Raw genomic sequence first — 19,866 nt, 5'->3', positions numbered from 1 at the left:
GGTTTAAATGGTTAAATATTTTATTTTTTTATCAATTAGTTGATTAATTACTGAAATAATCGTTAGCTGCAGCCCTAATCCTGAGTAAGTGAAAACTACAGAATCTGCAGTACCTAAAGAGTCCCGGTTCATACTGGGCATTAAAGCACCAGCTGAGCTCTAGGATTTAGCAGGAAGCTGTCTGTGGTACAGCTGGTATAACATCCCAGAGTAGACGGCCGGCAGCTCTTCCATGGTGAGGTCGATCTTGTCGAAGCCGTGCTCCAGACCGTGCAGCAGCAGCCGGGCGACGCGGGCCGTGATGGGCGTGGTGCTGCTGGTCTCGGCCAGCTCGCTCACACTCAGCCACTCGCAGCGCAGACACTCATGCGGGCAGAAGTTGATGTCGTAGGTGAGCGGGCTCAGCCGGCAGATGAGGTACATGTCCGACATGTCGAAGGCGCCCGGGTGCCGGTGCTGCTGCCGGATGCTGAGCAGGGACCTGAACTTGGAGCGCACCCCCGTCTCTTCAAACACTTCCCGAACAGCAGTGGAACCTGAGGGAGATTGGCTACACGTTTATATCACTGTGCAAAAGTTTCAAACCACCCCATTTCTTTACGCTTTGCTTTCTGCCAGTCAGACATTATTGTAATCTTTAAAAGTGGTCTTGATCACTTTTTCTCCAGGGATTTCAGATCTCTTTATTTTGGAGCTTGGTTGCTTTTTCACTCGTTTGTCAGTCCAATCTTCCTACCTCACCATCATGGTGTGAGGGAATAATGCTCCCAACTGAGGCTTTTACCCCTTAAAAAGGTTAAACAATAACATTTGGATATTTCATGCTGCATGTATTCAAACTGGACGGTACAGCTTGATAATAAAATGTCTGAAATCGGATTCCGATTTTAAGTTATTTTTTCCCCCCTTAATTTTCCTTAAAAAAAGATAAAATACAGAAAATATCATAAAAATGGCTTTTATTTAAATCATTTCAATAATTTTATTTAAAGCAATCTTATTTTGTGGCTGGAATCTTTGAACTCATAGTTGAAATAAAGTAAATTTTTCCAAATAACTATTCTTCACTTTTCTCCACTTACAGTTTCACTAAACTATGTGAGAAAGCAGGAAAGGTGACCCTTACAGGCTGAAGTTGACATACGACTTGTAGCTCAGAATCTGTGGCTGAAACTAGGTGAACTGTGACAGGTTACGTTTTGAATCCTGTTTTTCAGACTGAATTGGCCAGGAACTAAAGTCGGGACGGCCTGCTAAGAGCTTTCAGGGTTAATGGTTGATGAACTGCATTTCCTGTGTCACAAAGCCAAGGACCCACTGAGGCAAATGTAAATTAATAACTATTGCTAAAAATCTCCAAAATATCAATTTACTCTATATCAGACCTGGTATTTATGACTGAGGACTCCAAGGGCCATAAACTTCAATAGGTTCAATGGTAACGAACAACTAACAGAGAAAGGCTCTTCTTCATTTTGTTCTCCGTTAGAGTTATTTTAAAATAAAGGTTTCTTTGAGACCCTCGCTACCAATGAAGGAGATTCACTGTTTAGGATTATTTTTGAAAAGATCATCACCTTTGGGTTTTCCACCATTTAGAGCTCAATCATATATTTCTTCTCTTCCTTTTCTTCTGTTTATCTATTTATTGGGATCTTTCTATTAATACTTACATTTTTTTCAAAAGTTGATCAAATTGGTGAAACATTCTGTCTCCTGACAATAAATGATTGGGCCCTGAGTTTGATGGCTGCTGAGGAACAAGTATTCAGCGGTCGCCTCTCTCTTCTTCAGCTGATGATGCTTTAGTACATTGTGTCGGTCTGCTATTTAAGGCGGTTCAAGTCCACTGAACATGTTTATTGACTTCTACTCACCCATGAGTGAAAAAGCAACCAGGGTCCAAAGAAACACGTATAAATTATTAACCTGGATCTCTTCCAGTGATTCCAGGTAACTTGATCTGCTTGGAAGCAACATATATAGAAATGAGGGTTGAGTTAAGACTTCTACACAGAACTGTAACGGGGACAACTAAAGAATCCTGACATTTATAAATATGTTTATACGGCTGGGGAGAAAAATAAAAGAGACATATATTTAGATTTTATTTTTTTGGATGACGCTGCTTTTTGTGTGGAATCATGTAAATACTTTTAACGCTGCTTTTAAAATGTTCCAGTGGGAGAAACAAGATATATCATGTGTCATATTTTGTACAGATAAATGAATGTATATGTTACACTTTAATGGATTTAGTTAGATGTACTGTAGTAGTTTTGTTTTTTTTTTCTGCCGAGTGAGACGCTCACCGATATTCTCTCCTGGATCGGATAAGCCGCCAGGAAACTTCCAGGTGTTCTTGGTCTGGAATCAAAGAAGAAATCTGACATTTTACAGGAGTCGTGACAAAACGCCGCTGCTGGAAATGAATCGCAGACAGAAACCATCATAAACATAGAATCACCTGCTTCTCTCCATAAATACTCCACATGTATTTTGTAGCTCACATCAGCGCGGATGAACACACCGGAAGGGGAAATGTTCTTTAACTGCACTGCAGCAACTGATGAAGCTGCTTCACCACACTCTGATATTTAATAACAGTATGCTGCTGGTTAAATTATGACGTCTAAGTGTATTTTTGTAGTTACCTCTTTGTTTTTTGTGACTATCACTAAAGCACCGTAGCCTTTATTTTCATGTAAAGCTGGTAACAGGCATTGTGTTATCAGAAATAAAGAGATTCTGTACTGCTTGACTGTATGTTTGTGTCAGAGCTTGATCGCTGTCACGCATCCAACACCAAATCCACCAGGAAATTATTGGTAAATTACACAACAGTAACCTTTACATAATTCAGGAATCGATCGGTCATTGTTTGCGCCGATGGAGAAGCTATGACGTCTCAGTTTCTTTCCAGTAAGTCCACAACTCTTGATGAACTCATTCAGCCTCCTGGGAGCTTTCTACTGCCAAAGGACCTGGATTAAATACCTCATTCCAGGAATCGCGGCTCAGTGAGGAGAGGAAGAGATAAAAGAGTTGAGTCACTTTTCCACCTCTAGGTTCATCCTTAAACTCTGTAGTTAAATACGTCTGCAGTCAGACGTTCACATCATCAATATTAATGTTCTGTTTTTGGAAGCAGTATAAACCCAAATGGAAGTATAAAAATGTACAAAATGTGAATTTTGCACAATAGTTCCCCTATAAAGGGACAGGTGCAGAAACTCAGAGTTCAGTTCAGACAGAAGTTAACAAGAAGAGCTCCATAAATGCACAAAGAGAGGCAAATGATGATTATGGTTTTCACAATGTAGCTCTCTGCTTCTAGTGGATCCAATGAATTAAAATCTGATCAATGTTATGGGCTCTACTAAATCTAACTGTTTCGCTCTCATAAACTTTATAGGATGACTAATTTTTTAAGAACTGCATTTTGCAATGATTTCTCCATGTTGGAGGAGACCTTATCTATCAGACAGGAAATGCACTCATAGCTTTGCAGGAATGATTTTGAAAGAGTCCCATTAAAACTCCTGAAGCAGTGGGAGCTGTGGACTGAGGACCTAAGAGAGCTCAATGTGCAGCACACATTGAGCTCATGTAAACAGGCTGTTTGCTTCTTGGAGCAAAGTGAGATTTTGAAGGAGCCTAATGTCTGGGAGGACATCCAGCCCCAGCCTGGATAAACACAACCAACACAGGTCAATAAATAAACAGGGCTAATCATCTGCATTTTTAGCAACGACAGGATATCTGTGATTTTCTGGCTCATTTTTCTTACTAATTACCTCAAGGCCTGAATCGTGGTCCTGGTGAAACTTGCACAGACATTAATGCTAGTCTGTGCTGCTGGACTTCTAGTTTCATATTAGAAACATATTATTTAGTTAGAATCCATGAAGTTGTGTTCTAGTGATTTTTAATAGTTGCAGATGTATTGATCAATATTTCAGAGGTTGGAATCGGCAGATCAGAGACTGAAAAATATGACTTTTTTTCTCCGTTTATGAATTGCATCAAACTCAAAACTCAGACCATTTTAAGTCTATTTTAAGTTGGATTCAAGACTTTTGTCTCTTTCAAATAAACTGAAGCAAGTTTTTCTCTTTTTTATGTTCAAATCCTGCCAAAAATCAGCCAGAAAAACAGATTGGTGCATCTCAACATAACTTTTAAAGCCTGAACTGCAATTTTAGAGCATTTTAAAAAGATAAAAGCTTGGCTGACTGCTTTTAGAAAAAGGTTTAATCTATCAGGGGATTTACCTTATTTTTGTCTTGGACAACCAGAACTTTCCCAGTGGACTCATCGAGGACCGCACCTATGACACAGAAATGAGCATAATCACTTGTTAATTTTAAACACGGTAAGAACATTTGACTCCTCCTTGCTGCTAAGTAAGAAAGAAGCTTCTGTGAGAAAATATTTGCTGGAAGGTTTTTGGGAGATTTTATCAAAGAGAGTTGAGTTCCTGCAAAGTCAACAACCTTTCAGCACTTTGAGTTTCAGTCACATCAAACCAGATCATTTCAGTTCAGTTCAGGAATCCCTCCAACTCACCATCAAGTGATGATTAGTATGTCTAATATTGTATAAAAAATCCTTAAGTGATTAAATATCAATAGAAAATTGATTATTAAAATAATCATTAGCTGCCGCCCTGGTGAAGATGCATGTTCATCACCACCAAAGGATGAAAAAATGAACCGAATGTCTAAAGGTTGCATTTCTATGCTCTGTTTTACATCCGTTTCTACATCACTGCATCCGTTCACAACCACCAACGTTGATTCTGTTTCGCTCTAGTTTCACTCTAGTTTCATTAAATCCATCCATAAATCCATCAAACAATCAATCAAACACTAACTGGGAAGCAAGTTATTATTTTAATAAGGTAATTTTTGTTTTCTGGTCCTGAAGATGAAGGAAAGATAGTAGGCGGGGGGGGGACCTCATCTCTTTCCTTCAACAGTCACCTATTCTATTAATCAGCTAAGAAAGCCAGCTAGCTTCAAACCTACAAAACACCAAAGCAACTCCAGAGACAGAAGTTGTAATACTAATACACACAGACATGTAATTTGTGAAAAATACTGGAAAAACATCTTAATATTTTTGGAGCCAAAAAGACTGAGTGACTCAACTATTGAGACTGATGTCAATGTCCAAATTTAATGTTTAACATTTTTTGTCCTCCCTGAGAAGGTTTCTGTTTTCCTTGCAGGTTATGACTAAGAGAAGCAGCAATGTGCTGCTGATGACAGAATAAAGGAGGCGGAGGAGGAGGAAGGAAAACGAGCCACCGTGTTTTCCGGTGACTCCGTCTGACTGCGCAGGACGGGCCGCGCTGAATGAATGTCACACATGTGTAAAGATGGATGGGCTGTCCTAAAAGCTCGACTTGGACTTGGAAGTGGAAATTGATGTCATCCTCGGTTCTTGTGCCATATGATGCAGGAGGAGGCCTGTTCAGGGAGGCTATCATTAGTAGACCTCAAGCCCTGAGGCAGGAATGAAAACAAGAATCACAACATGCAAATCTTTGTATTTTGGGTTCTTTAGTGTTTCATATTTAAATGGCACTTTTGTTTTGTTGGAAACTATTTTTTCCAACAGAATTTTGTTCCAGTTTTTGGCAACAAAAAGGGGATTTTTGTTCCAAGAGGATGCTCTGGACATGTTCTGACATGCTACCCTTTAGTAAAGACAATAAAGTCACTCTGCCCTCTGCTGGACAATCATAAAACTGTCAACCATAACTTACATTAATTATTTCATAAAGCTGAAATTACAAAAATACAATGGATTAAAAAATAAAAACAAATCAGAATATTTGTTTTTGCTTTGGCGTGGGACTTCCTAACCCACATTAATTTAGAAATGAGGGAGTATTGATTAATTTTCTCACTATAAAAAAAGAGTTCTGGGGTCTAAATCCCTACCTGCCACTCCAACCTGATGAGTAGCAAACCCCGGCAGCCTGCTTTCTCCTTCTCCCAGCCACAGAGCCAGCATGCTGTGGTCGCTTTTGGCGTGATGGAAAGTGAAGCCGTGAGTCGCTGCTGCGGCGGCGCATCGACTCAGTGAGATGGGAACTTGTAGCCACACCGCCATCTTCCCTTCAGCTTTCCACTGGGCCAGAGAGTCTGGAGAGTTCAGATATCAGGGATCACCAAGAATCCACAACTTAAACTGAGCTTTTACTACCAGCAACGCCTTGTCAAGCATTCGCAGCCTTCTTTATTAAACTTTTGATTAGCTATTTTAACACCAGTGATAAGGGGTAGGAAATCATGATAACAATTTATCATAATATTTTGTGGAACTAAGGTTAAAGATTATGATGAAACTATTGTATCTAACAGCATGGCTCTATCAGCATGGCACTGCAAGCAAATGAGGTGGATTAGCAGTACTTGAGAAGAACTGAAGTGATGTGTGACTGTGGAATATTGTCTCTGCTGTCCAGACGTTGAGCTGTTAGCATGACAGAGCAGCCATTAAAAAATCATATAGCAACTGTCTTCAAGCAGAGGCCTCTTCAGATTTGATTTGTTGCAAGACTGATTGCTGCCGGTGATCCATCCTGTTCACAGCATAACCATCCACAGTGACTCTTTGAAGGTACTTGGATGACATCGGTTATAACATTTCATTTCCCTTTTGGATAAAAAGTATTTTTTAATTTTTTTTTTTTACATTTTGTAACCTGCTGTGGTTTTAGTGATTTAGTTTTAGTGAGGTTTTATGTTCATTAATGTTCTTTGACAGAAATCTGAGGAAACATATTCACAGAAACGTCGCAGTAGTGAGTTTAGATTTCACATAGTTGGACTTTATTTACTCTTTATTGACTATTAAAAGTGAGCAACTGTTTTCCCGGTTGGTATTTTTCAGAGAGCTGAATTAAGACTTGACCAAATTAGATGTGAAGCTGGTTATATATTAGATTTTGCTGAAATGAACTGAACTGACTCTAGTTCAGTTAGAACTAAACTGGAAATAGATTGTTTTGCTGTAGAGTTGATTCTGTATTTCAATAATTTAATTAAAGTGACTGTTTTTAAGGACCGATTTTAGGACACCGTGTTCCCAGAGTCACTCGTACCTTTGCGTGCAAACATTTGCAGTAGTAAACACACTATGATAAAAACATGGAACCTGTCTTTGCATGTCTTAAATGGGTCTCAGCTCATTCATGGATGTGGCATTTCAATTATATTTGAGTTAATTTTGTCGTTGAAGATGATTCCAGGACAACAAACCTTTCAGCAATCTGCTGAATGCATCTTCGCTTATGTCCACCGGCAGTCCGACCTCAGCTAGGTTCACTGTCACACCACCGAACCGGTCCACTTTGCCCGTCAAACCGCCGGGTCCCTCCACTTTGTGGAGCTGAGAGCAGGTGACAGCGCATGAAATCGCCCGAACTTTACAGCCGAACCGGCCTCTGAGCAGAGGGGACAGTCTGGATAGGATGGCATAGGTGGTCATGTTGCAGAGACTAAATGTCTTCACTTCAACACCGGCATGTTAGCATCATATTCAGTACAGTTGCATAAAGTCCAAACTGGATATTGCATAAAAACCATAATGATCAGTTTAAATGTGCATGGGGAAGCTAGGTAAACTTCACATGCTTGCAGCAAAACTCTTATCATAATGTCTGTTATCGTTATTTTGCCTATAAAATTGGTTGTTAAATATTCTTGACGTAATATTTTACAATTCGGCTTTTAAATATATCAACTATCCTAAAGTAATGTTATAAATGTCTGCATAGAGCGCTACGGACTGAGTGTCCACTGTAGCTTAAACAGGCTAACCAAAAATTCTAAATAACTGTTTTAAAGTACAAAAAATAAAGATATATGTGATATTAGGGTCATCCCGAATATAAGGCTGTAGATTAAAGGTGCTTTAAATACCATTAGCATATCTTATTTTAGTTTTAAAAAGTCGATTTCGAAGACTATCTAAAATAATAATGCTATTTCAATGGAGTTTTGAGCTGGAGCCACTCCACTTGCTAATATTTGTGTGAAGTTGTTATTTAAATAAAAACAAAACACATTAATAAGAAATTACTCTTATTTTTGTTTAATTGGATTGGATTTGTACACACAGAAATGACCACACAGCTACTGCAAAAAGGTGGCCCATTACTTCAGTGTTCTTACGGTAAAAAGAGGCGGGACTAACCTTTAACCAGGAAGTTGATGTCTCCGCTCCATGTATACACATGCCGCCAGATTCACGTGGAGCATATTTATACTGTAATCATGTCTTCCAAGAAGAATAAGAGCAAATCAAAAAGAACGAGTGAGGGAGATAATTCACTGCTTCAGAAGGATGAGTCCTGCATCCTGCAAATATCTGGACTTGATGGAGGAAGCTGCAGAAGTCCCGACTGCAACTCATTCTCTGTTATGGATTTCATAGAAAAAGGTGGACATTTGGACCAGGCGTCTGATCTGTAACAGCTAATGTTAATGCAAACTGATGAGAAAATGGAGGTATTTGTAGAGTGAGGATGCGGTTGATCTGATGCTGAAAGACGCTCTTCCTGTTGGACCCGTGGAAGAATATATTTTATTTCACGAAAAATAACATAGATAACACACTACTAACGTAACATAACATGCCTTGACATGATTTTTTAGCATACAGGTGTAATGGCGTTTACAGCCATTGTGAAGACTGCAGAGCAAAGTGTTGTCCTGTGTTTGGTAAACCATAAAGTCATTGATAAAAGAGTTTGCTATTCAAAGTATGTTCAAGCATATTTAGGGAAACTTAAGTCGGAGGGAAAATGTGGTGTAAAAAGTGTCCAAGTACCAAATATTTCTGCTGCATTAAAAGAATTAAAAGCAAAGTAAATTTTTCTGACAATCTTGACTTTTACTTTTATTTATATTAAAATGATTTTAATATATTAGGTTCAGCTCTAAAATTTGATCTGTATCAGTCTCTACAGGCTCCTAGTAAAAAAACTGATTGTATATGTATTTAGTAGTTTCTTCTTTAATGCAAACACTCAACTTTTTTCCTCTTTTTCCCCTTCTAGCTGACGATAAAACCCCTAAAAGCTGCAGACAGACTTTAGCCCAGCTGAGCCTCAGTTCTATGAAGTCGGCCGGTGTTTGTATTGGGAGACCGGTCCTGCTGACGAGTCCATCGGGACAACAGGAGGTAACCTCTATATTTTTAAATGAGTCATAAATAGTTTAGGAAAACATCTGAGAAAAACTGTACTTTACTTTATGTTAATGTCCTCTTGCTCAGAGTGTTAAAATTGCAGGTAAAATATTGAAAACCATCCAGTTTTGTTTCTGCATTTCTTCTTCTTTAAGCTGGTTTCTGTTTAAATGAAGGAAAGGCATTTTGTTACTTTTGACTTAAATAAAGAACTGATTATTTTGGCTTTGTAAATGTATAAGATAACATCCTGCATCTTATTTGCTACTATATATATACTTAATAATATTCACTTGGATAAATGATGTAATTTGACTCTCTGGACATTCTGTTCAGCTTTGAAACCTTCCAAGCATCATTGATCCTGTTTACTGCTGTTCAGGTGTGTTTGGGTTGGCCTGTTGCATCGTTTCCAGGTGAAAAAGTTGGCCTTCAGAAATGTGCTCTGACCAATCTGAGGGTTAAGCCAGGGGAGGCGGTGATGCTGCACCCGGTAACGGGTCCTGTGGTCCAGATTGAGGAGTTGGTTCTCTCTAATCGGTAATTTTTTACAACACAGTCACAGAAAGCAGAAGGTCCACTTGGTTTTTATTTGTCGGGATCTTTAACTGAGGCCCTTAGTGGGGGAGGTTTCCCTTTTTTTTATTTTTTGCAGATTGGGGATGTCAGCTCCTCACGTAAAATCTATTGTGTTGATGTTAGGTTTGAATATTTTTAGCACCATCTCTTATTTATAAATTGTTACGTGACTGATTTCAGATTTCATTGTAAATAATCATCATATTTGTAAACTAGACGTTATTTGGCCACATTTGTGAAATGGAGCTTCGAGTCTTTCAAAATAAACGAAGAAAGTAGTTAAAATATTTAGGATCATATTTTCCTGAAAACTGAATCTTGGACACAAAGGCAGAAATACTTTAGTCATCTTCAGTTTGGTTTTTTGAGTAAATGCTTCCATCTGCTGGTAAAAACATATAACTGCAGTTTTAATTTAAATTTGGACTTATAAGTACTTCTTTCAATTCCATATAACATTATATAAAACAATCATATTGTTTTTATAGCATCTACTCCCCTGACTGACAAAGTGAAATAATGATTTTTAAAATTAAGCTTCTCCCTGAGGTGAGCGACTCCACGTTTCATTGAAAATATTGTGCACAAATAATGACACAAAGAAGGAAGTAAGTCTAAACTTGGAATGTGCCATAAAAAAAAAAAATCAGTTTTACTCTCAAGCAAGAAAAGTAAAACTTGTTTAGATCTGCAAATGTTACACAACTTTTTGATAAAAGACAACTTGATCTTTTAGATTAATTTGTTTTCATTTTTAAAGAACTACAGTTTTATTTGTATTTCTAAATAATGATAAACCTGAAATTTAGCAACATGAGGATGGATTTTTTTCTCTGTTGAATGAAAATGGTGTAAAAAAAAGATCCCATATGAAAAACAGATCTAAAAACTTATCATTACTACTGTTAGTGTCATTCTTTGTGAAAATTCAATGCAAATGTGAAAGCAAGAGGAAAGCTGTTAAATATCCATGTTTGTTATTATATCTAGATTTAGCTGTTTCTTTTTAATAAGCGCCACTGTGGAAGGTTCAATACTTGCAGGCTGATCTAAATTATGGATGATTTCCTTCTAATTAATAGTGATACATTAAGTTTTAATGTATAACTAATGTGGTTTATTGTGGTTTAAATGTTTTATTTAGGTCAAAAGATGACACACTTGATGCAGATGAATTCAAGAACTTCTTAGTGAGGACTTTAGGTGAGTTCCTGTCGACAGTGTGACATGACTCCGTCTCGGTGTGTTGCCTTGTGCAGATTTTCTTTCTCTGTTGGAATAACTTTATTTCTCCTGCACCAGCTGGGAGCATCATCTTGCCGGGGAGCGTTGTCTCCTTGAGTTATTTCGGCCGCGCCTGCAGCCTTCGGGTTGAGACCATAAGAGGAGAAGATGGCGTCACCGTGCAGAGAGCCCATCCTCCTCTGGGAGCGGCCCCCGAAACAGAAGAGTCATCTCTGCTGAACTCTACATCAGCTGACCTCTCCTTACAGCTCAGCATGCTCACTGTAGATGATGACATGGCACCAGGCACAGCTGGAGAGCCAGGTCCTGCAGCCAGTACCCCGCTCCGCGCTGCTCCTCTGTCCTCACTCTCATCGCCTGCGGCTCCCCTCACTCCTTCCTCCACCTCGGAGCCTGCAGAGAACAGCTTCATTAGCTCAGATCAGCCTGGAAAAGCACCAACAGCTCCCCCTGGCGGTTTTAGCAGCAGCGACACGTTCTACTCTGTCACATCTTTCACCAAAGTCCAGTTTAACAGTAAAAGAGGGCAGAAAGACCTGAATGAAGAAGCCGCCAAGTCAAAGGTCACGTACAGCATGATCGGTGGTCTGAGCAGCCAGCTGGATGCCATCAGAGAAACCATCGAGCTTCCTCTGAAGCGACCCGAGCTGTTTTCCAGCTACGGCATCCCTCCTCCCCGAGGTGTTCTCCTTTATGGACCACCAGGCACGGGGAAAACTATGATTGCCCGAGCCATAGCTAATGAGCTAAGTGCGCACATGGTGGTGATCAACGGCCCAGAGGTCATCAGCAAGTATGGACTCTTCTCTGCATCGACCGTTTGGGATTTATTCAGAAAAGATGAATTCCCCTGAACAGTTCTTTTCTCAGTTTAGAAAGCAAGCCACTGCAAGGGTTTTTCAAATTTGGATACTTGAATTTACATACAGCCCCACTGGCAGTAGTCCAAATGTCTCTTAGCAATTTGCAGAGGAAACAGTTTTACTAGTCATCAACAAGCTATATACATTTTTCTAGTGAAATATTGTACATGTAATTTAAATTGCTTCTTCAGTCCTCCAGGATTTCACAATTATTTTTGTGATTTTTTTTCCCCATCAAAATCATTGATTTTTGTGGTGCTACTTTAGAAAGATTTGCAAGAAATTTTGTTATATTTACCTATTTAAACCTCTTCCAAAACCTGCGTATAGAAGTAAGCAGATGAGAAAAAAAGATAACAACCAAACAGATTCAACACAAACACTTTTATTCTTTAAGATATTTAAACAGCTTGGTTTTGATTACGGGCTGCACAGTGGCGCAGTTGGTAGAGCTGTTGCCTTGCAGCAAGAAGGCTCTGGGTTCGATTCCTGGCCCGACGTCTTTCTGTATGGAGTTTGCATGTTCTCCCTGTGCATGCGTGGGTTTTCTCCGGATACTCCGGTTTCCTCCCACAGTCCAAAAACATGACTGTCAGGTTAATTGGTCTGTCTAAATTACCCCTAGGTGTGAGTGTGTGTGTGCATGGTTGTGTGTCTCTGTGTTGCCCTGCGACAGACTGGCGACCTGTCCAGGGTGACCCCGCCTCTCGCCCGGAACGTCAGCTGGAGAGGCACCAGCAACCCTCCCGACCCCACTGAGGGACAAGGGTGTAAGAAAATGGATGGATGGATGGTTTTGATTATAGACTATAACTTGACATAAAGTAAGACTGAATGCAGTAAAAGTAAGAAATTCTGCCACTTAAAATCAATTGTTTTGATAATTTCCATGGAAAATCTGCCATAAACTTATAATTACATAAGCATTACCGTGAAAAAATGCAAGAATCTCTTCACTTTGCATGAATTTCTATGTTTGCAGAATCGCACTGCCTGTTTTACTGCCATGGGGTGGCAGGCTTAGGCACACAATTATTGTTTTTAAAAGTCTTTCCAGTTGAGTCTAAAACTGATTCCAAACTGTGAAAAGAACTGTTCAATTAATGATTCAAATTAATATGAATTTATTGGGAATAGTGAGTAGATGTAAATGTTTTATTTGAATATTTTCAGATTCTACGGTGAAACAGAGGCGAGGTTAAGACAAATATTCACAGAGGCGTCTCAGAGGTAAATCCAACCAGTTCACTGTGAAATCCGTGAAACATTAAATGGCTCCAAGCAAAAAGAATCATCATCCCTACTGTTCAGACTGTATTCTTGGTAAATACCCATCCTTCCTCTGACAGACAGCCTGCCATCATCTTCATAGACGAGCTGGATGCTTTGTGCCCGAAGCGAGAAGGAGCTCAGAACGAGGTGGAGAAACGAGTCGTCGCTTCTCTCCTGACTCTGATGGACGGCATCGGATCGGTAGGTCATCTCAGATCAGGTGACTCTCAACAGAACTCCAGCTCTCAGGACTTACAGGTGTAAAAAATGAGAGTTCGGTTAAATACAACCTGCTATAAACGTAGTACATCCGGGGTCCTTAAAGCTGATTATGAAAGATTTCATCAGAAGGTTTGGTTCCAAGTTGCACAGCATTCTAGGCACTAACTAAGAGTGAAAGGGGGCATTTTTCACTGAGAAGCTTTTAGAGATATGAACACATAAAAAAAAAAACTGTGTTTATTGAGAAATAAAAAAATATATATATCTGTGATCTGGTTGCCTTGGAGAAATGAAGATTTTGTTGTCTGGTGAACCGTTTCTTGATTGTTTTTGCCACTTGTGAAATATCCTGAAAGACTCAATAATGACCATTCTCAGCTTTCTTGTAGAGACCACCCGATTTTTATTTAAAATATCTCAGTATTTAAAAAAATCTGTTTCCACAAAGCTTTGGGAGGGAAATTACCCACAGTCACAGAAGATTCAGAAAATTTTACTCAGTTTAGAGTAGTTTTTCTTCATAATAAAATTACTCAACTAACAGTAAAAAGAACAGCACAGTAAAGAAACAAAACACTCCTGAAAGTACAGTTTTTTTTTTACAAAATTACGTAAATGTAACTAGTTACCTCCCAACTCTAGTTGCTTCTCAACAGTTATTGATTAAATACTAAATTAAGGTAGAATTTGTCTTCGTTTTTCAGTCTGAGGTTTTTCTCTTCCCATGGACCAGGAGGTGCTGGTTCAGTAGACGCAGACTTCCTGCTGCTGTCAGGATTCCTCATCAGGAATGTAGATTGTCATGCAGAAACCATCTCTGCAGGCTGGATGCACTTCAGACGCTGTGGGTTGGATCTCTGGGGCGTTGTTTGTGCTCTAATGAAAGCAAAGATCCTCCCCGTAAAAATACACACACACACACACACATCCCAGAAATTTTATGAAAAAAATTACAGATGGTCGCCTTGAGCTGGTCCAACATAACTGGATTTAAGTAGAACTGCGTGTCCTCAGGAAGAGAACGCCTTCATGAGGATTAATGGTGTCATGCAAGAGGAGCAGCTCGCTCTTTGTGTCCACCCGTTACAGGACCGGGGGATCCAGGGTCACCAGGACCGAATGCCTTCTGGAATGCAGAGAATCACTTCCTGCTCCTCAGTGTTCTTGTCTGCACTACAATTTATCTGTTTGACTCCCTTCGGCATAAAAACGTTGGAGAGGCCAAACACGCAACTCATCTTGCAGGCAGACCACCCCAGAAAAGACGGGATGGAGCCAAGTTTGAATCTCAAGATGGTTAAATGTGTTAATAACATGAAACTCTGAAAATCAGTGAGGGACGTTGGTCAACTATATTGGTGGTTGGGTTATTTAAATACTTTTTGTTTCAATATGCTGTTGAGAATCAGAGAAATTGTCTCATAGCAAATTGGACCCCAAATTCTCCGACTTAAGTGGACTCATTTATTAAACTTGGGTAATTTAATTGGAACGTAATTTAATTTCTCTAGTCTGCTGACTCAACGGGGCTACAGTTAAAAACTTTAGATTTGCGCATAAAGGAAGAGATAAGAGGATGAATCTTTTTTTAACCTTTTTGATAAGTAAAATCCTAAAAGTGTTGTGTTTATTTGTATTTATCCTCTCTGAGTCGACACTTACTAGTTGGGTTTGTTGCACCTTCGTTGTCAACGAAGGGGCAACGAAGGGGTTTAGGTCTGGACTTTGACTAGGCCATTGTGATAGATGGATCTGATCTGATCTAAACCATTCCAGCAGGTCATTGTACTGCTGCAAGGCGAACCTCCACCTCATTTTCAAGTCTTTTTGAGCCTCTAACAGGTTTTATTTCAGCATTTTCCTCCATAATTTTCTGATGTTATTATATATATATATTTTTTTTTTAATTTACAATTTCTATCATATAAAATCACATTAAAGTTTTTAAACTTTTTTTTTTTTAAATAATCATAGTTATAAACACTTTTGAAGGAACTGTTTAAGATGTGTTTATGTTACACTGAAACACTTTTATGTGTCCAGGAGGGTCACTCAGGCCAGCTGCTGGTCCTGGGGGCCACAAACCGGCCCCAGGCCCTCGACCCTGCCCTGCGCAGGCCGGGACGCTTTGACAAGGAGTTAGAGGTCCGTACAAGCTTTTAACTCGTGACTAAAGTCATGGCTGCTGCTGCTGCTGAAATTCAGCAGTTCAGTTTTTCCAAAGCGTCTCTCCCTGGAAGTCTCCAGCTCCCCGTTCTTACCTGTGATCCCGGCCGTGTTCTGTTCAGGTGGGAGTTCCTGGCAGTGCAGAGCGGGCTGACATTCTGCAGAAGCAGCTGAGTTCGGTGCCGTGCAGCGCCACCGCAGCAGAGCTGGTGCAGCTGGCGGACGCCGCTCACGGATACGTCGGAGCCGATCTCGCCGCTGTTTGCAAAGAAGCAGGCAAGTAAAACTCGGGAGTGGTTCTTCATCATCACTGTTGGACCAAGAATGGATTTCAAACCGGTTTTCTTAGTGAGAGTGGGTGTCCCCTGTTTGTGGAGTCACAAACACAAACCTAAGTAAAACGACGGTTGTTAATCTTGACCTTTTTAAAGGAAAGGTGGCATATTGTTAAAAATGGTGAAGCTCTCCAAGAAAGTAGTTCCCTTTTGATTTTGATTTTTCAGTTCCTGATTCTGGTAAATTAGCAAAACTAAAACAAATTTAAAAGGCCAGTTAAATGATTTAAATTTATGCTCCTCATTTTACCTTTCATTCCTCATTTTCATGCTTTATTATATTGCCTGCTTTCTATTTCTTATTTTTATCCTTATTTTCTTTGTGCTTCTTTCTTTCTTACTCTCTCTCTACTGAAATTTCTTTCCACTTTCCTTCCTCCCTCTCGTCTCTCATTTTATTTCTTTCCTTTCTTGTTTTTGTAGTCTCTGTATCTTTACAGTAAGCTCAATGTGAACTTTTGTGTTTATGCAATAAAAAATTAACTCTGCTCATTAAAAAAACTAAAATATTAGTTTCTGATCATCATATCAGGAACTTTGTACAACAGAATAACACAAAAAACTTTAAAAAAAAAAGAAAAAAAAAGCAGTAAACCCAATTTGGAGCCCTGTGGAACGCCAAAATCGATTGGGGCCACAAAACTAAAACAACCTTCATGAAAACTTCTGAAATTTGACTAAAAAGTCTACAATAATAAAAGAAATAATAGTTTTGATCTCTGTCTGTAGTTTAACTGAGCAGGGTCAAAATTATATATATATTTTATCTGGAACAAAGTGGGATAACAGACGCTTGCTATTAAACGTCTCTTTGTTTACGCTCCTCATCTAACTCCCAGATTTGCTGCCCTGTTGTTTAGAACTGGTTTTCCTCGATGGTTCAGGCGACTAGCCAGCAAATTAGTACGAAAAAAACAGTCAGTTTATGAGTTTTCACTTCATCTTTTCTTATTGCCCTGATCTCACTCCTTCTTGAAGAAATTTGCCCGAACCTCAATTAGTTTTGGATTATTTATTTCCTATTTGGTTTTTAATGGTTTGATGACATGTTTTCTTGGCGTTCGTTTTCCGCCTGTAGCCTTTTTGAGCACCAGGCTTAGCCAACATTTGATTGTTTTTTATTTCATATAGAGGAAGTTGGGACTTTGTGTGGTATTGTGCTCCCAGTTAGAGAAACCACTGAAACCACTAGTTATTGTGAAATTCCTGTGCCCCCTCACTCCTACTGCCACAGAGTACCCCGCCTCACGTCCCCAGAATGAGTGTAGTGGCCTGGGCTCGGTTGTGCGACTGCATGCTTATTTGTTTTTCTGTGGATGTGTCTGTGTGTGACCCCATATTGGCTCTTGGGTGGTCCCGCCGCCTTCGGTCGTGGCGTATTGCCTTTCCAGCCTGGGAGGGAGCTGGGACTGCTGCTCGGAAGCACTCCGGCTGGGAGCGTGATTTACTATCCGCAGAGGGCCAGACGTGACTGGCAGTGTTTTCTGCAGAAACCTCTTCATGTCCCGGGGGAAACAACAAACTCCCCAACCCAATCCGCTCACTTCCTCCCGACGCATCCAAACCAAAATCACTTAGAGAAACACAGAGCCCTTCAGGAATCATCTACAAGTCAGAAAGTGCTTTCTGCTTTCTGTCAGCTCGAAGAAATAAAATTCCAGCTGGATAACATTTGAAACTAATTTATTTTGCAGATGAAACTGAATCAAGATGGTCAGGTGTTTGCAAGGAGGTACAGATGGCGCAACGACCTGATGCTTAAGGCAGTGGTACTTTAGGGAACCATTCATGTTTCTGTCTGTACCATGTTGAAAAGTGCCAATTGTGGAAACTTGATTAACTCAATCATATGCTGATAAGTCTGTGTGATCCATCTATGAAGACTGGGGCTGAAACAATTAATCGGGTTAATCATGATTAATTGATGATTTAAATAATTTTCGACTAATTACCGGTAAGTAATTGATTAATCATTAACTGGAGTATACAGACTCAAAAAAAGGCATTTTACTAAAAGAACACCGAAGCCAGAGCCAAAGCTGTACAAAAAGAAATACAAGCTCTGTCACTTAAAACATGTGCTTTACTATTTGTCGTTGTTACATTTTGTACTAGTTAAGATGCAAACATAGCAAGTCTCACACAAAAAATGACTGGGATAATCCAGAAAAAATATTTTAGGGTTTATAGTCAAATCATATAAATAATGTACTATTTGCTGCTCTGCTTTGTGTCACTTAACTCAGTCCTACAGCTGGTTGTGTAATCTGTTTACTCGTATCACTAGCCTGCAGTCAGCTGCTCGCAGTCATTTTCTGTTGTCTTAGTAAATGTGTTGGCTGGTTGCTAAGTAACCACACCAGGTTGTCTTGGTGTTTTGCAACTGAAAATGTTTCAAATCACCCGAGTTTGTCTTTTTGTATGGAAATGGAGTAGCTTTTTCTCTTCCAATTGACTGACAGTTTAGGGCAACTAGTGGGGGAGGGGCAGCGCTGGCCGACTCTGTATGCCATACACGCTGAAATCTGTGGTCACATTGTTTTTAGGGGGTTTCGTCTTTGCGCATATTTAGGATTGTCCTGTTAAAAACCATTTCATGTGTGAAGATTAAAAGTAAATTCACCAAGTTTCCATCGTAAGCATGGCTTCCTTGTACGTAGATCAGTTTGCACACATGGTGCCAGTTCATGCTTTCCCTGGCAAAAACAAAAGCCAGAGTCTGAAAAACAAGCAGTTGTTTCCTTCTGCTGCTCAGGTAACAATGAGATGTGGGGGGAAGCATTCGGTGCGACGCAGCGCTTCCTGAAAAATAAGAACGAGGGGACATATCACGGTGACTCCGACATGCTCGGGTCACGCAGAAGATCCTTACATCGCACAGCTGCAGAGGCGCCCTCCCATACACACACCCGTTGCTCTATATTTAATGCATACAAGACACACGTTTGAGTTTAGGTTTCACATCCTGCTTTTGAGACAATACCAGCCTGCTTTTAGATCAGAGAGTAAGAACCTCAAGTTCAGCTGCTCCAATCTGAGGAAAGTCAAAGGGAAGGATGGCAAGGCCAAGTGATTGTATGTTTTTTCTGTGTGTGTGTTTTTGTGTGTGTGTGTGTGCACAAGAGTGGATGGAAATCTTGATGTCATCAGGGAAGTTTTTGTTTGTCCACTCAGAGCCCCAGGAACAACGTCTTGACGACAGATGTGTTATATAACCAATCCTGAACTGTAGCGGATCTCAGATCGACGAGTCCGGAACGTAACGTCAGACAACAGGCAACTCTGTTCCACCAAAGTCACCTAAAATCCCTTTGAAGCCTCCGCTGGGCGAGCAGTTTGTTTGGAAAATCAGTACTTTTACTTTTCTGCATTAACTGAGGGAATTCAGGTCGGATCTTTGATCCCTGAATGACAGAAAAAAAATTTTAACCAGAAAAAAAATAAACAAATAAACAAAAATGCAGCAAAAGAGGTAACCACCACTCTTGGATTCAGGATTATGAAGCCAAGTTTAAGAGTGTAGTGGCATGAACTGCAGCTGTAATCAGTGCACAGAGACATAACCAGGACAGAAGTTACAACTGTAAGTTTCCTGCTGTTTAACCTGCTATTTAAGTTCTGCACACAGAACTTAAGAAGGCTCATATTTTATGATCAGGAAAATTATCTGCCATTGAGATCCATATTAGAAAGGGTTTATGATTTTTGTTCCATATTCCTGTTAGTAGTGTGTTTGTTTTATACACAAATACATGCACAGTTTGTGTATTTTCCTAGATTTTCCTTCTCAGATGCACACTCCTGATAACCTGAGTATTGAATAACAGATCAGCATTTTTTCTTATGATGTACTTTTTCCTTGATTTCTTATTTCTTTTCTTTGATCAGAACTAGGTTGCTTCCCACTTCAGTTCTCCTATTTGCTCTAAACGAGGACCTCCAGTGGCCAGATGCTGTAATACAACATTCCTCCTTTT

At 39.8% G+C, this 19,866-nt stretch overlaps 2 protein-coding genes across 3 annotated transcripts in view; one reads left to right on the top strand and one right to left on the bottom strand.

Moving 5' to 3' along the window:
* nudt6 (nudix (nucleoside diphosphate linked moiety X)-type motif 6) lies at window positions 1–7,571 on the bottom strand. The gene is made up of 5 exons (XM_008421143.2): window positions 7,275–7,571; window positions 5,952–6,155; window positions 4,275–4,330; window positions 2,313–2,367; window positions 1–536 (listed from the first exon to the last, which is right to left on the bottom strand). Exons 1-5 carry the CDS (start codon window positions 7,501–7,503, stop codon window positions 160–162), a joined length of 921 nt encoding a protein of 306 aa, XP_008419365.1. The 5' UTR covers window positions 7,504–7,571; the 3' UTR covers window positions 1–159.
* A 649-nt stretch (window positions 7,572–8,220) lies between these two features.
* The window catches only part of afg2a (AFG2 AAA ATPase homolog A), a 110,417-nt gene continuing 98,771 nt past the window's right edge, over window positions 8,221–19,866 (top strand). For both annotated transcript variants that reach the window (XM_008421144.2, XM_008421145.2), the window contains exons 1-9: window positions 8,221–8,457; window positions 9,077–9,201; window positions 9,590–9,747; window positions 10,931–10,989; window positions 11,089–11,824; window positions 13,068–13,124; window positions 13,244–13,367; window positions 15,432–15,533; window positions 15,677–15,830. In XM_008421144.2, the coding sequence (XP_008419366.1) occupies window positions 8,229–8,457; window positions 9,077–9,201; window positions 9,590–9,747; window positions 10,931–10,989; window positions 11,089–11,824; window positions 13,068–13,124; window positions 13,244–13,367; window positions 15,432–15,533; window positions 15,677–15,830 (1,744 nt within the window). In that variant the 5' untranslated portion in view covers window positions 8,221–8,228. The remainder of the gene's footprint in view (window positions 8,458–9,076; window positions 9,202–9,589; window positions 9,748–10,930; window positions 10,990–11,088; window positions 11,825–13,067; window positions 13,125–13,243; window positions 13,368–15,431; window positions 15,534–15,676; window positions 15,831–19,866) is intronic.

This window comes from Poecilia reticulata, linkage group LG10 (assembly GCF_000633615.1).
Source record: "Poecilia reticulata strain Guanapo linkage group LG10, Guppy_female_1.0+MT, whole genome shotgun sequence".
In the NCBI taxonomy this organism is placed as follows: Eukaryota; Metazoa; Chordata; class Actinopteri; order Cyprinodontiformes; family Poeciliidae; genus Poecilia; species Poecilia reticulata.
This window is presented reverse-complemented; position numbering and strand designations above follow the sequence as displayed.

Coding starts and splice junctions, on each gene's coding strand:
- nudt6 (XM_008421143.2), bottom strand. CDS start 7,503: ATGACCACCTATGCCATCCTATCCAGACTGTCCCCTCTGCTCAGAGGC. Junction 6,156..7,274: donor ATTCAGCAGATTGCTGAAAG/GTTTGTTGTCCT, acceptor TGAACTCTCCAG/ACTCTCTGGCCCAGTGGAAA. Junction 2,368..4,274: donor TTGTCCAAGACAAAAATAAG/GTAAATCCCCTG, acceptor CTTTGATTCCAG/ACCAAGAACACCTGGAAGTT.